Source organism: Pocillopora damicornis, chromosome 8, assembly GCF_964200805.1.
Source record: "Pocillopora damicornis chromosome 8, jaPocDami1.2, whole genome shotgun sequence".
NCBI classification, from domain to species: domain Eukaryota; kingdom Metazoa; phylum Cnidaria; class Anthozoa; order Scleractinia; family Pocilloporidae; genus Pocillopora; species Pocillopora damicornis.
This window is the reverse complement of record NC_142677.1, coordinates 4,565,526-4,582,537: the sequence shown is the minus strand read 5'-3', so window position 1 is coordinate 4,582,537 and position 17,012 is coordinate 4,565,526. Positions and strand designations below refer to the sequence as shown.

The 17,012-nt window shown below is 38.9% G+C and overlaps 3 protein-coding genes across 4 annotated transcripts; all 3 read left to right on the top strand.

The window, feature by feature from the left end:
- Nucleotides 1-2,003: 2,003 nt before the first annotated feature.
- On the top strand, nt 2,004-8,632 carry LOC113686198 (uncharacterized). Of its 2 annotated transcripts, XM_089214336.1 has the most exons (7): nt 2,404-2,574; nt 3,606-3,731; nt 4,330-4,813; nt 5,707-5,947; nt 6,837-6,949; nt 7,634-7,806; nt 8,018-8,632. In XM_089214336.1, the coding sequence occupies exons 3-7, from the start codon at nt 4,358-4,360 to the stop codon at nt 8,475-8,477; spliced, it is 1,443 nt and encodes a 480-aa protein (XP_089070462.1). In that variant the 5' UTR covers nt 2,404-2,574; nt 3,606-3,731; nt 4,330-4,357; the 3' UTR covers nt 8,478-8,632. The 2 variants fall into 2 exon arrangements, with proteins under 2 accessions (XP_089070461.1, XP_089070462.1); XM_089214335.1 differs by lacking the exon at nt 3,606-3,731 and having other exon boundaries at nt 2,004-2,574.
- Nucleotides 8,633-12,682: 4,050 nt separating this feature from the next.
- On the top strand, nt 12,683-13,591 carry LOC149041064 (uncharacterized). Its single transcript, XM_089214684.1, has one exon. It carries the CDS (start codon nt 12,746-12,748, stop codon nt 13,589-13,591), a length of 846 nt encoding a protein of 281 aa, XP_089070810.1. The 5' UTR covers nt 12,683-12,745.
- A 188-nt stretch (nt 13,592-13,779) lies between these two features.
- Nucleotides 13,780-16,775, top strand: LOC113686195 (uncharacterized). The gene is made up of 2 exons (XM_089214334.1): nt 13,780-14,226; nt 15,483-16,775. The coding sequence occupies exons 1-2, from the start codon at nt 13,848-13,850 to the stop codon at nt 16,217-16,219; spliced, it is 1,116 nt and encodes a 371-aa protein (XP_089070460.1). The 5' UTR covers nt 13,780-13,847; the 3' UTR covers nt 16,220-16,775.
- Nucleotides 16,776-17,012: the final 237 nt, after the last annotated feature.

Genomic DNA, 17,012 nt, shown 5'->3' with positions numbered 1-17,012 from the left:
TGTACTTTGTGTAAATTAGAATTGACATAAATTATTATTTTGCCGGCAACTAGCGGTGAACTGGGTTCTAGAGTAGCGCGCGTGGGACCGCGGTTAGGGGGGTTTGAAATAGCGACCGGTTAGTTATGCGTGTCATTCTACGGTCAGCCTCGCCGCGTCATCTTGCTTTGGTTAGTTTAGTTTTCACTCACTCTATTAGCCTTAATCTCGTTACTATCCTAGTGGTCCCTATCGTTCTTAGCTATTTTATGTAACATCTCGTTTTTTGCTCATATTCATGTTAGTATGCTTTAATTTATTAGTTTTGCCTTATAACCCCGAAGGCGACGCAATGGCATAGGTTGGGGTTACACGGTCCCTATTTTTCCAATAGTTGGTTTTTTCGGGTTTACGTGTCCGGCCGTGGCGTGTTCTTAGAGTTACTGTAAAAGTGGAGTTTTTTTCACGTGAGTTACTAAGGTGTATCATGAGCCTGGCTGACCGATGCGCCCATTCCTCCAAATGTTGTTTTGTGCGTTCGGTTGTTTAGTGGAGGCAAAATTTCACTTTTCATTTAGATTTTTTCGCTCTCGACATTTGGCCACCTGGACACACTACTTCTTCAGAACACGTGTTTTGATTGGTGGTCAGCAGTTAGCCTGCGAACATGAACAGGCACTCGTTATTAGTGCCAGACCTGTTGCACACCCCTCGGCGGCTCACTTTGCCCCGGGCCTTCGCGGGCGAAGAAACGCCCTTGCCGCAACAATCACGAGATACGAACACTAGCTTAAGTCATTGCACATTTCATTTGCAGCTCTCCTGAGCGAGAGCGACGACTCAAAATTGTTTGTCTAACAGATCACAAATTTATGCTCACACGGACTTATTGCCGCCCTTTGACAACTGAGCTTAATATTAATAATTCTGATGAAGTAATTAAATAAAAGTCGTCGAAAATTTCTCACAACATTTCAACATGAATGATATATGATTCTGTTTGGAATCGTCTTTGATTTCTAAAAGGTTTAAGTGCGTTAGCGAATATTTGAGTACAGCCTCATATCGGCTAACCTAACAGAAGCACAAGGTGATTTCTCGGTTATTGGTGTGCAATTGTAAGGGGTAAAACCGGTAATCTTGCTTGTGGGTCATGTCCAACAGGAAGCACGAAATGCGCTGAAACATCCACCTAAATTATCCCATTTGAGATCGAATCTTCCGACACTTAACGGAACCAACGAAACAAACAGACGGAACAGTAAAAAAATCAGACGAAACCTTTAGTAATGGATGGAGCCTTCCGAAATAAGGTGGAGCCGTCCGAGATCAAACGTCATCGTTAGAAATTAGGCGTAACCATCTTTGCCTGAACTCTTGTTGAAAACAGAACGACACAAAATAGGGCAAAAACTAAAAGCATCATACAATTAAAACGGAAAGAATGCATTTCTGGATCTGTCAGGGGGTGATGTTGATCATCGTGGAGTGTCACGCGATCTAAAATGAGGCGTTTGTGAAATCGTCAAAGAATAAGGCTCGATCCCAGGTTACTGATCCAACAACAGAGGTAACGGAGAGAGAGAGAGACCTGGCAATGAGGTAGTGTAAACTGTAATGCGTCATGTCGGAACTCTGCACAACTATGACGTCGGTTCAGGATAAGATGTAACTAGGCGACGGGGCTGTCACCAATATTGATATAAAGATGACAAACAAAGAATGTTTTCCTTTCATCTTTGCAAAATCACAAGAAGCGTTTCGAAAATTTGAAATCTAGCTCGATTAGTCTTTTGATAAAAGCATTAATTTTGGTTTTAGATGAGTCCTTAGCATGACGGTTTGTTTGAATGAAGTTGCAATGTAGTCAGGAACAAAGAAATGTCGGCATTGAAAACTAATTAAAAAATAATTATGTCTTTCAGGTTATTTTGAAGTATTTTACGTTGTTGGTTAATTATTAAACAACTTCCTCATTTATGTTTAGTTTAAAACATGTTCTTTAATTAATGTAGAACCCTTGTAAGAATTAATCTAATAGTTGAGGCTTCTTTTTCCGGTTGCATTTATTTTCGTTTACGCCAGAGCTGTGAAAATTCTTTGCTACAAAATGGGATACATATTTTAAACCGAAATTTCAATGAACACGTTTCAGAGTAGCATCATTATCCTGAAAGTTTTTTCATAGTTGTATGTCTTGTTAATATTCTGAACACATACCGAGAGATTTTTTTGCTGATTTCTAATCCACAAGTTTACTTAAGCCTCACAAAGGATCCGCATTGAACGCGTCGGGAGCGTTTGGTAAATAAATAGCGTTCTTAGGCATTGTTTCGCGATTTTTTCTTTGTTTATTTGAGCAGACTTAACAGCTAATTTGCTCATGTTTATACATATTTTAATACGTGCGAATAAACAGAGTTTGAAGTACGCTAGGAGTGAGGGAATCTGACAAGTTCTCTCTGAAATCATCACAATGTTTATTATTACGACACAGAAGCGGCCTAAGCTGACTTGCTTGTCTCAATGACCAGAATTAACAATATGTGTAACCGATGTGAAACGAAACAAGCGCCAAGTATCTGCTGAGTACAGGTAAAGTTGATTTATTTTGTAAACAGGAGTTAAATTTTACCTTGATTACAGTAAGGTCAGTAAAAACATGGAGCAACGAAACTTGAGTTAGCTTCCAAAATTTCTTTTTTGTAAAGTTCGGTTGCAAAACATCGAGGAAGGTTTGACTTTGAACAATACAATGTTTAATAACCTTCCTATTTTACTAAAGGATCAAACATATTCGCAAAACTTTGTAACTCAATCAATAGCTTTATTTAAGTATCATTGATATATAGCCGAGGATAAATCCTTACTAGCTTTGATTTTTACAGCCCAAGTGATGGCTTACAACGCAACATGTGAAAGAAAGTTTCCATTTGCGTTCAGCGCCTTTCATTTGCACATAAGGAGAATCTATCAAAAGATAAAACGCGAAATTTCTTACTGAGCGTGTCTCAAGGATTGTCGTAATGTTGTGTTGAAAACCTTTCCTTGTGCACTATCTAAGACCTTTACTCTCAAAAGATTTGGATTACGTGTATCTTCTTACATCAACAACAAGTGCAAGGGACTTCGATGCGAATCTAAGCAAATTTTTCTGCCTTGTAAGGTTTACGGAAAACAGTAATTCAAATAAGAATATTTTCGCTTGGAGTCTTCGCAGTTACAAGACCACAAAACCGAACGAACTGACAGACAAAAGAAAAAAGGGGGTAAGATTCTAGAGAAACTGTGGTGCTGCGTCGATGGGAGAGTATAACAGGGTAATTTAGTGTATCAGTTGAGTTGATAACGTAAATTGCCACCGTAAAGAGTTTAAAGGCCGACGTTTCGAGCGTTAGCCCTTCGTTCAATCGCTCTGAGGAAGGGCGAAAGCTTGAAACGTCAGCCTTTAAAATCTTTACGGTGGACAATTTACGTTATCAACTCAGTTGATGACACTATATTACCCGCCTGTGGACTGACAGACAGTCAGACAAAGAGACAGATACACAGCAGATAAAAAGATACACAAGCCAAACTTGTGGTCAGACAAAGTAAACATATAGCAGTTTCTTTTTGATCCAAAGTGTCAACAATCAAAGAAAACCTGCCTCATAAAGAAAGCCGCCTTAAAAACGCGCCGCCTTAAAGAAGTACCGCAGTTTGAGGTAAAACTATCGATGAACGCCGCTCTCGAATAACCATCCGTATTAGTAAGCATGTTTGGGCTTTGCTCTGCACTTATTTCTATATTCCAATTGTTTTAGTGATTTTGTTGTTGCTAAAACTGATATTTGAATTTCCAGTCTAAAAATCGCTCTTTGGACTTCAAGGTTTGTGGCGAGTTCGCCCATTTGCAAGTTCGCTGCCTTTCACCTTTGCAAGTTCGCCTCTTAACTTAAGACAAGTTCGTCTCCAGCTTCACTAGTTCGCCCCCCAAATCTTTCAACTCGTTTTTCTACCGCAAAAAGTATCCATTTCCTGTCAAAACCATGATTGTTTTACAACCAACATGCTACTTCCACAACGCAACCAAAAAAACAAGGTTTGCTTCAAGAGTGAACATAAGTGGTTTCAAACCTCTGGTTCTCTGTTAATTCTTTTCTGGTGACACGAATTACTTTCCATGTTGTTTATGAATCTATAGAAAATACAACTGACACTGTTTAAAAACTTATAACACCACAAGGATGGAGGCGAACTTAAGTTTTACTCTAGGAGGCGAGCCGGCAAAGGTGATTGGGGGCGGACGTGCAATGGGGTGATAATCAATGTTTTCTTTTATCACGCAATATCTTTATATTTTTGTAGGTTTTGACGACTTCTCCGTTCTATCCCCATGGGGAACGGCATTAGGAAATATTTTGCCTTTCGAGTTCGTCCCCAACCCTCTGATTTGCAGCCAGTCGATGCAAATGCATGGATTCTTGAGGAAGTGGGACGAGGCAAAGCAGGAAAACATCGCCGACCAAAATTCGGTGATATGATTGGCTCCATTTACATCTTAACAGCGCTTATTGGGAATTTAAATTCCCCATACACGAAGCTCAGTCGTGCAGGGCTGTTGCTATGGATACTGAGTATGGCAGTGAACTTCACATATGACGGTTATGAGTCACTTGCTAAATATGGCTACCCATGGATGGGTGTGCGCGGTTTGCTCTTGATCACTTGTTGTGTTTGTACGTGGTTTACTATTCGGCGTACGATTCCGTGGTTGGAGAAGGGACTGGGGGAGCTGGAAAGGGATAAGCGTTACAGGAAGGCGTTACGTGACATGAAAGTCATCACAAAGGTGAGTCTCCGAGATAGCTGTCTCACATTTTGTGGCTTGGATAGATTAGATGAACGGCACTCGTCAGCGCGTTCACGAGGGTAGGAACTTAACATCAGTGGTAGCATCTGAGGAGGGGAAATTTGACAACGAAAGTTAGGAATGCAGGGCGTGAGGAGCGGGGGGAGGGGGGGAGGAGAGAGTCTTATACAAAATACCATGATAAGAAAGAAATCGTAGTGGAGATTTAAACGCTGATGAGGGAGAACAAGGGGCGTTGTTGGACTTGTGGTGACCTGACTAATGCCCCATTCACACCAAAGCTTAAACATGTTTAAAAGTTGTTTTGTTAAACACAGTTTAATTTTTTTTTTTTCTTCATAGAAACTATTTAACCGAATATTTTTGACTTGAATGTAGCACATTGGAAATGCAAGTTAGTAAGTACTTGAATCCAATGGAAAATCAAGTTTTTCAGTTCTCTGTTTATAATTTTCATTCAATGAAAACCAGTTTAACAAAACATGTTTTGCTGGTGTGAACGGGGTATTAGTGTGCTGGATTCCGGGTCGAGAGGCCTGGACTCGAGACTTAAAAGTTGCACAGTCACTTCCCTCACGGGAGTGTAAAATGATTGACAGACTATCAGGTATGCCCGGTGAAAATTCGAAAAGCTGGCGGGTAACTTACATCGACATCCCATTCAGGTCTACAGGATGGGCTCTAACTAAATGAGTCCCTCGGTTCGATTTCAGACTTTACTTTTCACCGAACAAATAAACCTTAGATTTTAAGAATACTCTGCTTTTCCAAGGAGAATCATCTTCTCCACAAATTGACTGACGCATAGGAATTTTCAACCCTCAGATGTTTACTTTCAGCAATGGATTTATGATTTTATCTCCACGGTCTAGAAACTTCCTTATGTCCTGGGCGTGTTTGCTGTAATTAGTGGATCTGTTCAGTTTGGAATAATGCAGAGAGACAAGGCAACCCACGTGACCTTTGGAAAGTCATCTGACCTTCAAACCACCTTCATATTCCACATGTTAAGGTTCCTGAGTGGTGTGCACATGTTCTACGCCTTAGCTCTTTTTTGGAGCATCCCCATGTGTGTTATGCTGATGGTGGGGTATTCAATGATTGAATATCAAGGTAAGTTATGGGATATCTGGCTGTTAAGCGTAGAGCGCACGATTTCCTTTGCCTCCCCCCCGAAGTACACGTCCATTATGAACAAGCTTCAACTTCTGCTGAGTTTTACAACTCTCTTGCTCTAGGAGAAACTTGCAATTGAGTCTAAAAGTAGTTTTGGATTGTGCTGTCTTTGTTTCTCTTCGCTCCGTACACGCATTATCCTTTGTTTGACAATATTTGCGACTTGGTAAAGCACAAAAAGTAGGAACTCTGCGTTTACTGCGCCTCAGTCCCAGAGCTAGGCGCGGCGTACTAACATCAACTGAATTTTGCAGTTTCACTGCATTGTTTTTTTACTCGCGCGACGGACTTTGCCGAAAAACACGCTGGGACTGCTGGTAGTCTATTTTTCCCACGAACGAGGTCACTTGCATGTCTTTACTTTGTTTTGTATTTCCCTTCTGGAGCAGGTGAGTTTTATTCTGATAAAAGAAGGTGATTCCAGTGGTTTCTGTGTACCAACTCTTAATCAAAAACTGCTATAAAACAGTTTCTAAGGGATTGCCTCAAGTTGTTGTAACTTGCACTATCTTGCGTTCATGGCACGAGCGTTTGCGCTTAGCTGTGATTGGTTGCACGTTTTCTCGTCAATTCGACTGTTGGTATTCATTTTTTTTTAAATGTATGATGGTTTTAATGATCTCCTGCGCTAATTATCAAACCATTGCTTGCTTTAATTCGTTATTGGTTACACTACTTCTACTTTACTCCTGAAATTAAAAACTTGGAAGGAAAACTTGAGACAGTCTTTCTGTCGTGAAAATTTCCTTTAAAGCAAGTGCAGATCTGAGTGGCCATATTCAAACCAAATACGCTTACACCTTTTTCAATATTTTTATCTCGACAGACTTCTCTTGCATACAACTTAAACTCAGGGAAAAGCGACTGACGCTGAGACAGGCCATAGAGGGTTACAACGAAAGAGTGCAGTTTGTAAAGTTATCATCTTCAGCTTGTGTGGTAAGTAAGTTAAGCGATATTTCAGAGTTTGTAGTAATTATACTACTCTTTCGAGTGGTATACCGTTAAATATCCCACGAGTTACTGGAATTTCTCGTGAAACATGATCCCTTAGATGGGTAAATAAAACAAGAAAATATTAGTGATAATTAAGGCATTAATGACATACCAAAAAAGGTGTGCAGACTTCACGTTAAATATCTTTGAACTGGCTCACTATTTTATACGACCTTGAAACATTTTCAAAACTGTTTTCAAGCGCTTATAAATAATAATTTACGACATAAAACTCAAAGGATGCGTCATAGAGTTATGATAGTCGAATGCTCGAAAAGACCAGTTACTGAGCTCCAGTAAAGAAGACCGCAGCACTCGATGGGGAGTGCGAGAAAGTCGAATTTACAACGGCCTTCCCGTTATCTAATTAGCTGTATATTCTAAAGAATTTTGTGAAACAGAGCAGGGAGGATCATTGTCTTGAGTTATCTTGAGTTGGTGTCGCTCAAAGGAAACTCTATCGAATCAAGAGTTTTGATCCATTGTCATATTATCTAGTGCTGGTTACTGCAATCTTTTACCTTCTCCATTCATCACCCTTCTGTTGTTAAATTTATTGAAAACACTACTAATTTTCTGATAGAAGTACGACTCCATCTTTTTTTTTTCTTTCTTTTTTTTTTTCAGGTAATACTGTGCATGTTGATTGCGTATACTTTTGTTTCTTTGGCTGTCAACGCATACGTCTTTCTGTTCCGAAACCGAACGCTGTTCTTGTATATCGTCCACGCCCTACTACCTCTTGTGCTCGCAGCCTACCCACTAAGCACCGCGTCATGGGTCACCAAGCAATATCATTGGTTAGTATACCAAAGATGAGTCGCTCAACTCGAAGAAATGATCGGTTTCTATCTCCTCAATATATTATCGAGCAAATAGTGACGAGGATTGACAAAACAATCTGCTAGATGGAGAAAATCCATGGGGAAGAAATTATTGATTATTTGAGATGAAATTATTCGTAGAAGATAATTTTACGGCCATAATCATATTTTTTATATTTCTTTTTAGGCATCTGGTAGCAGTTGTGAAGGCGTGGGTCGAGTGTAGGGATTCTGACTCTGACTCAGAAGACGAACGGCTTCTGAGCATCACAAACGAGCATGGCACCAGTAGATTACCTTCTAAATACAGTGAATCGCAGGCTCCTACTCTTAGGATTCACATGCCTGATACGGGCCATGTGATCGTGAATTCAGCTTATGACAACATAGACAGACTTCAAAATGTACTTACTGGATCAGCACTATTCCTTGGCAAACTTCAGCACAGAAAAAAAAACCCAAAGTTTAATTTTGAAAAGTATATCTCATATCTTGATAAAGTTTCGAGGAATGTTGGCTTCTCGATCGGTGTGGTCCCGGTGACCTGGGAACTAGTGTCGACTTTGTTTTTCTTCCTCATCTCGCTGATTGCTCTGTTTGTACAGGAATCCATATTTGGAAAAGCGAAGAGCACGATAACGATTTGAAATTATTTGAATTTATCATTTGTGCCAGCAGAACTTTCTAGAAATGATAATATTTATCTTAATAACAATATTGATGATGACGACGATAACAATGATAATAATAATGAAGGAAAAATGACCAAAAAATAAGGAAAAAATAAAAATAAATTCATAAATATTTTCTTATTGTTTTAAGAAGGGCTGATGTAAAAAAAAACTTCCCGGAATGAGGTCGAAAATTTTGTGCATGTCCTAGCTCAGCTAAGGCGGCCGTCTTTTGCAAAAGAGCACTATGAAGTCGACAATAATTGAAAATTTTAGCAAATGAAACACCAAAGTTATTTTCTCATTCTTTTAGGAAAAGGAATATTCTAATTCAATGACCCAATAAAAAATCTGATTGTCCTCTCTGCCATTTTTTATAATCTGTATTTGTTCTCTTATTTTGACCACGAGATGTTCTGGTAAGTAAAGTGGCATGCCTCATTATTCCTCGTCGTTAACAAATTGTCCAATCAAAAACGCTTTTTATTGTATCAGTCAACCAATCAGGGCGCCTTTTCTTGTGGCTCTTCATGCACAGTAGATCCATATTCAATGACTTACTTGTTTCCCGCTGCAGCCGCTCTCTTGCCTCGATAATTTTCTGACTGAGGGAATCTTCGAGTTTCAAGTTTTAAAGTAACACGTTCAGTTGAGAGGTAACTTTATTTTCTGCGCTTAAAAAGTTAGTTTAAAACTTTGTTTAGCGATTGGCGTTATGTATGGCTTCATGTAACGGCGGACTTAAGTTCAAAAGTACCAAAGGCTAACTTTTGTTACGTTTTTAGACCGCCTTTATCGTCTATTTATGGCATGATTACCAAATAACAAAGGTCTGTGCTCAATTTAAAGTCTCGAGAGCGACGCAATTACAAGATTTAGACGAAAGAAATTTCGTTTCTAAGGTTTGTTTACCGCAAAAACTAAAACTACATACGAAGTTGGTTTCGGTTCAGTGATGGTCTGATATTCGAGAAGAATTAATCTCTGACGGATCTTTAATGGAATATTTGCGAGCTATTTAATGAAACACTTCATGGTGAAGAATAAAAGTCATGTTTCGAACACCAAAAGTACATCATCTTTTGAAAAAAGATGGAACGTCTTGCTTCCTGATTGCGACATTTATCATACAGAGTATTGCGTGACCCCGACATCCGGTAAAATTGCTCCAAAAACACGCTATTTTGGGTGCAATATTGCTTCTCTTTCTCAAAATGGTGTTTCTTTCTTAAATTTACCACCAGAAACAAGTTGAAAAATATGTTTCCTACTATCGATAAAAAACTGGAGAGATTTTGTCGCGATTTAAGCACGGCTTTTTCACACTTTCCTACGTGGGTTTGATGCAATAAATTTTTAAAAGCGTGACCGGCCGGGAAACTACTGCATCGAGGGAAACTGAGCTTGTTCGACAGCATACGCTTGGAATAATAATTGTACTGCCAAATTTGAACACAGGAACAAATTTTCCGCATTTTGATATATAATTCGTAAGGTTTGGCACTGATTACGGCAGGGGAAAATGACTTCGAAATTCTTCCATGTTGTTTTCTTTGTTGTGTTTGCGTGTTGCACGACGGTGACCACAGTAGGTGATCATTTTGGAGGTCAAAATGACGATTCAAACGCAAATTTCAGCCAGCAGAATAGACCTTCGTATACTTACGAGATCAACAAGTAAGTGCTCTTATAAAATATTTATTTTTATTTGTTATCGAGCGTTCAATCGTAAAAATTTCCGAAATACTAAATAATATTGCCCTTTTCTGTCTTTTCTTCTCACAGTTATTTAGTTCACATCAGTTCGAAAGAAAACGAAAATGATATTAAAGGAAACGGGCATTCGAGGTTTCGTTGTTAATAGTCGAATTATCACTACAATCAGGAAAAAAAATTGGACGTTAAAAGGAAGATCGATTCTGCCAGAAAGGAGGGAGGTGCGTGCATGAGGAGGCTATGAAGTGACAAAAAGACTTAAAATTGAAGAAAAGCTGCAACAAGCCCTTGCCAGATCAGAAAAGTCCTGTGGGCATTACAAGAACTTAAGTGTATTATGGCTTGGCTAGCTAATTAGATATGCATAATATTAGAAAATGCAATTTAGCATGGTTCGGTTTAACCAAGACGCCTAAAACCTGCATTACTAGTATAGAAATATCGTCATTAGCAATAAGACATCAGGTCACGTGACCTCTAATAAGCAAATCTAAAATGAGGTAAGTAAAACAAAAAGCAACGTTCCTTTTTGTATTTTTTAAAGGCTTTCAAGGATTTTTTTTTGAAGTCTGCCTTTTAAGAATGTATAAGTCATATGCAAATCAGAAAATAAGAAATAAAGAGGTCACGTGACTATGGAATTGGTTAAATCCCTCACAGCAGAAGTAGAATTTTCAACCTTAAAAGGCGGGAGAGTCATTTACGCAGTCTTTGTAGCATGTCTCAAAAACACTTTGGGATTGAAGTTTGCAAATTTACCCCGTTTGAGGAAACGTGTTTTGTGACGTCACCGAAAAAGAAATGTCACATCACATTTGAAATCACGAGGAACCTGTTTTTTCTTTGGAGAAAACTTTATAGACTTTATAGATCAATTTGATGAATCGTTGCGAGCATCAAACCAATTAAAATAGCATTTTACAAATTATGTATATTTAATTGGGTTGCCAAGCCGTAATACAGAAGAGATTTAAAACTTTGGTCAGGAAAGTTACTAAAATGAACAAGAAAAATTCAAAAGGAACGCAAAGAATAAACGTTTCGGTGAATACTCACAAAGGCACCAGGCTAAAATTAAAACATAACGTAAGGAACAGTGCTATTGGACGCTTGCTTTCAGAGCTGGAAAATCATAATACCCAATTTTCAATTTTCATTGCATTGCAGACGTTAAACAACATGGTTGCCATTATTTTGATGAGAAATTGAGTGTAAATGACGAGATTTTTCAAGTTACACGCATAATTAATTGCGTATGGATTATCATGATTTCTGAGCTGAGACAAACACGAACTAAAATATCTCGAAGCAGATTAATCCAATGGAAACAAAATTTGGAGTGGAGGCTTAATTCCTTTGCGACAGTGGCAGATTCCTCTCAACTTGATCGCCTCAGCACCCCCTTAAATTCTATATATTCCATGAATTCCACAATCATCAGCACAATTCTTATATTATTATCGGAATCTATTAAGAATTCTGTGCAATCTCTAAAAATAACCAAGATCTCTTCATATGTAAAAATTTGTGACTGAATGAGTTTGAATCTTTAGACGAGCAATCGTGCGCGCAAAATGCTGTCCTCGCATATGTATCATTCACCATAACAAACGCGAAGTAAGAATTTACATTTTATATTTTAGTTATTTGTTTATTTATCTAGCAGGAAATTTCGAGTTAGAGTTTATTCGTAAATAAATATACAGTAACTCCTACTGATAGAGAGTAATTGCAGAGACTGGTTTCTAAAATCTCTGGAAATAAAAAGATTTTTTTTAATATTAAAGTGGAGAAAGTTTGCATTGTACTTTTTATCCTGATAGAGCGTCACAGGCCGTTAAAAGTCGGTAACTAATACTAAGACAAAACTATAGTGAATCGTAAGAAAATAAGATTAACGAATATCTTTACTGAACCTTGGCTCAATTTGCTTGTTTTCCAATGGGAACAATAAAAATTACCTACCCTTTTTATAACATGTAACATTTTCAGACGTTCATCTACATAATAATACAGCAAGTACTATGTTATGAATACCCGTTTTGTTTGCTCTTGCGACGGCTGTATGTTCCCATCTGTGGATTAAGATTTGTTTTCTCAAGAGGCTGAAATATTTTATAATATTTTGATGAAGCATTAATCTCCTTCCTGAAATGAATTACTGAACAAGCATTACCTTACAAATTTGTGTAAAATATTAGCGGAACACAATAGACATATTTCCATGTCACGATTTTCAAAACGTAGCCCAGGCTCGCTGACCCTCTGTAAATATGCAAATAATTAGGGAACCAGTATCGCCGTGCGATGCACCGGAAGAAAGGTGGTCGCATGAAGATGGCTGTCTCATAGTAGGTTGGTTCCAGCACTTAAAGTTAACAGATATTAGAACACGACAAGAAAATATTTAGAACCTCTTGGAACACGACTGATTATAATTTTATCACTTATTGTTATGTAGGTAACTCTAAATCAGTTCAATTGAGATACATCCATTCTGTTTATGAACCCACCCATGGTCTGCACACATGGCTACCACACCGGACCCAGACGAGGTGCTTCGTTCCACGGATGGAAAAGATAAATTCCAACGAATATCGCGTCTGCTAATTAGTGGAGGTACTACACTACTTAGGGAGGTGTTTGATCAGATTTGCCCACCAGTTCATCTTCCTTTAAAATTAAAAGATGCAACTACAAAGAAGCAGCTTAAAGCGGCAAAGCTCACAATGCCACAGCGAAACTGCCTGTACCCCTCCCCGGGGACGTATGGTGAGTCAAAAGATTTCGATATTACTCTGCTCTTCGCTTTGCTAAGGACAATATGCAACCTCCCCCGTCCAAGCAAGGGCTGGGATATTCTACCAGCTCCCGCCGATCACAGTTTAGTTGCAGAATTGGCAAGAATTAAGCATTACAGGAACACGGTGTATGGCCATGTAAACGGAAACATGGAGATTACAGATGACAAATTTCTACAGCTTTGGAAGGACATCGGCCAGGCTCTGATAGGTGTCGCAGCATACCTTGGCTCACCAAGAAAATGCGACTGGCAGACGAAAATTGAAAAGTTATTGAAGGATCCCCTTACTGCTGAAGATGAAAGAAACGTACAGGAACTGCAAGAATGGTATAAAAAGGATGAAGACATCAAAAAATCCTTAGATCAATTGGTAGATACAACCCAAAAAGGGAAAGACAGTATAGAAAGGATGGAAAAAAACGTTGAGGAGATCAAAAAATACTTGAGTGAATTGTATGAGCTTAGGCCAAATTCTTGCGAGAATTGTACTTGTACTGGTAAGTTTTTAAGATTCGTTATAATTTATCTCTTGGGTGTTTCTTTTTTCTTGAATTGGGACTACAGGAACTGAGAAGTCTTACGATTCCTCGACAGAAATATATGTAGAAAATAGATAAAGATGTCCTACCAAGAGTGGTCGTTTAATAAATAATTTATTCTACAGTTTTTTTAATTATCGAAGAATATATCATGGGCTTTTTTTCAGTTTCATTATAACAATGTTTTTGTTTTTCACATGCTTCCAATTAACAGATGCAGCTATACTTCCGGTGAAGTTGAGTTGTGAGATCTACGCACACTCAGATCAACAAGGGGACCTTTGCGGAATGTCAGTAAATGGAGATGCCTCGCGTGCTACTGCACAGGAGGTATTGAATCAAATTGCGAAAAGTTATTTGCAGATAGTTGAATCATCCACGAAAAAAGAGTGCAATGAATTTATGGAGTATCTAACGAGGATGGGGAAGGTGTTAGTTGTAGACGTCATAAAAGGGAGCTTGATGATCAAAGTCGGATGCCGATCTGTGCAGATATTGAGTGACTTGTATATAGACTTTTTAACAGGTCATTTAAATGCACTGGCACGAGAACACCTTGTGACAGAGAGGGTTCTTACCAAGTTTGCCCTCATGGAAGCAAAACTCACTACAAACATTTCAGAGAACGAGTACAGAAATTGTCGAAAGCAATTAAAGGTATATGCAGGTGAGTGTGGGTTATGATATTAAACGACTTCAGCTCCAGCTTTCCAAAAAATTAATGCTGATTCAGCTGATTTATTTTGGGTTCGCTTTATCCTTGATATACTCGAGTTAGCGCGAAAGAAAGGAAACACCTTGATTCCGATAAGCACGAGGTTTTCTAGTATCTAACTACGTACTTTTTTCAGGTTTATAAAGGTTCCAGCCCATTGCAACTTCGATCGCTCCCACCTTACTCAGTTTGCCCCATATATTTCAACTTGCAAAGGTGGTAGGGGCGAACTTGTAATGAGACGAAACCTCCAGATACCCTTTGTTGTAGTTAAAGAAACAGTATACTTCAGAAACCGTATGATTTTTATCTCTATCATTAAAAACATTTCAATTTTTTACACTAAGTAAATTTTGAGATTACCAAGAGTAACCTGAACTTCCCAAAATTGTCTTCAAATATAGTAAAATTTAACTGCCATAGTGGACGCCGCCAGTCAAAATTTTGCTCAACAACCATGCCGGATAACTTGTGACCTAACAAAGTCTCGGCGGTTCTGGGGGGTCGCTATGTTCCCTTAAGTGTCTTCAACATGGCAGTCTCCGTAGTCGAAGTTTCGAGCAAATTTTCAAGAATTATTTTGATTCCATGTTAGTGGGCCAAGCGGTTAATTCTAACCGTTCCTGTTCATTTGGGGCCATAATACTTCGAGCAATTCGAAGCTGCAACATTTCCACGGGCAACCCCCCGACCTTTTGAGAATTGGTTTGTTCAATTCCCGTCTCCCGGAAATTGTGTTCAAATTCAAATGCTGCCCGTGCCGGATTAAATGGTCAATTTTTTGATAACAGGCAAAATCAGCGTCCGTGAATTCTGCTCATTCGCCAAGCTTGAAAACTTGAACATTGTAGAACTTTTCTTCTGAGCCATTCGCTGGTGAAAGTGTACTCTTTAAACACCTCTATATAAAAAGATACAACAAGTGTATCCCGCTAGAAAGACTTTAAACTTCCAGTTCCAGTTCCCCACCCCACCAGGGAAGGTTCAAATTTCCCTTCCCTCGAGCCCGGACGACAGACCAATGCCCGTGGGTTGCCCAGAGGGGATTTTGAAACTTCGAATTGATCGACGTACAAATGAACCGTATTTACGAGTGGGTTTAACTACTTATTCAAGTTACACTGTTTTGGATCCTTCAGAGTTTGGATATTATTAAAAAAAACTTGAACTCAACAGTATCTGCAAAAATCATCTTTTTTTCCTTACAGTCCTTGAGCCGAAAGTTCTTGACCTAAAGAACCGTCGAGATAAACTCCAGGAGAAGTTCCTCGAATGGGTTAAAGTTAGAAAAAAAATCAGAAGTTCACTTGAAAGACCGCTCCAAGATCGTAGAATGTACTCCTGCAGTACTTTTCATTGGCTTGTGGCCTTAGTCGCTGTAGGATTAATGGCAGCAATCAGCACTTTTGACGTGTTAGCCGCCGACGAAGACATTGGCTTAGGTGTAGTGATATGCACAGGCTTGTGGGTATGCTTAGGGTTGGCCTTAAGCGCAACCATAGCCTCAAAACCAGGTTCTAATAAGGAAAATGATCTTGGAGATGACAAAAACGCCTTACAAAAAGTTTCGTCAGATGCCCGTCTCCTCGGGAAATGTGTGGCTAGCCTTTCTATTTGTTGCCGCAACCACACGGAGCAAGTGCTAACGAGCAAAGTTATGGCAAAGGAATTCCCATTTTTAATTGACATTCTACGAGAATCAGGGTCAGAATTTCACCGTGAATCGAAGTCGATGCTACAAGCGCTGATCAAAAGAGAGTTAAACATTCATTCTAAGGAATTTCAATCTTTACTGACCACCAACAGGGAAATCCTACAGGAGCTGCATGAAGGACCAAGTCAGGATGAGATTCAGGAAATGATCGTGGATTTTATCAAAGTAGAATTCGATAAAAATCGTCTTAAATTTCATCAAACAAGTCCTTTTATTTCCCACTTCCATTAAGACCGGCAACTCATGAAGCTCGTTAGGAATTGTCAAGTTTACAGACGCTAAGTCGTTCTGGTCTGGTTCTAGTTTACGCGCTCAATTAAAGAGGCCTGTAAAATATCGCATCGAGCACCGTGCTAAACAGAGTAAGACGCATAAATTATGAGTGATTATGCAATCGGAACCATGTGGTTACTCAGTATTTGCCACGCAAGATACGGCTTCGTCGAACTGCGTCAGCCTTTAGTTTCAATTTTCAGCAATCATCAAGAGTGACTTTTGACCATAAGATAGACTGCGGCAGGGATATCATAGCACCTAGTTGTTGCGTACGATAATAGAGTAGAAATCCGCCTGGCTTAATAACAATTGACCGTTTTTGTTTCTTTTGCGCCACTGCTTCAGAAAATATTCATTTCCTTAGTTGACTGCAATTTCGTACTCTCATTTCCAAAATGTAATCGGTTTTGGGTTAGTAAAATTTTCCAATTCCTGAATTATTTCAGTGACGGTAGAACTTTAAGAATGCCAGGTTGTGAAAATGGTAAAAATAAAGGGAAGATAAATTGAATGCGTCGTACCCATTTGTACCACGATGCAATCACACAGCAGTGGTAGTGTGATTAAAGAAAAAAATTAAAACATTTAACGTTGATCAGTCGTAAGTAAGTTACGCTTACGATTTCTCGCGTGTGTTGTCGCAGTTTTAGTCGCATTTTTTAGTGGCATTTAATCGCACTTTCTTCTTAACAGTCCCTATAAAAAGATATCAGAATTTTTCTCTCGAAAAAAGCAAGAGACAATGTAG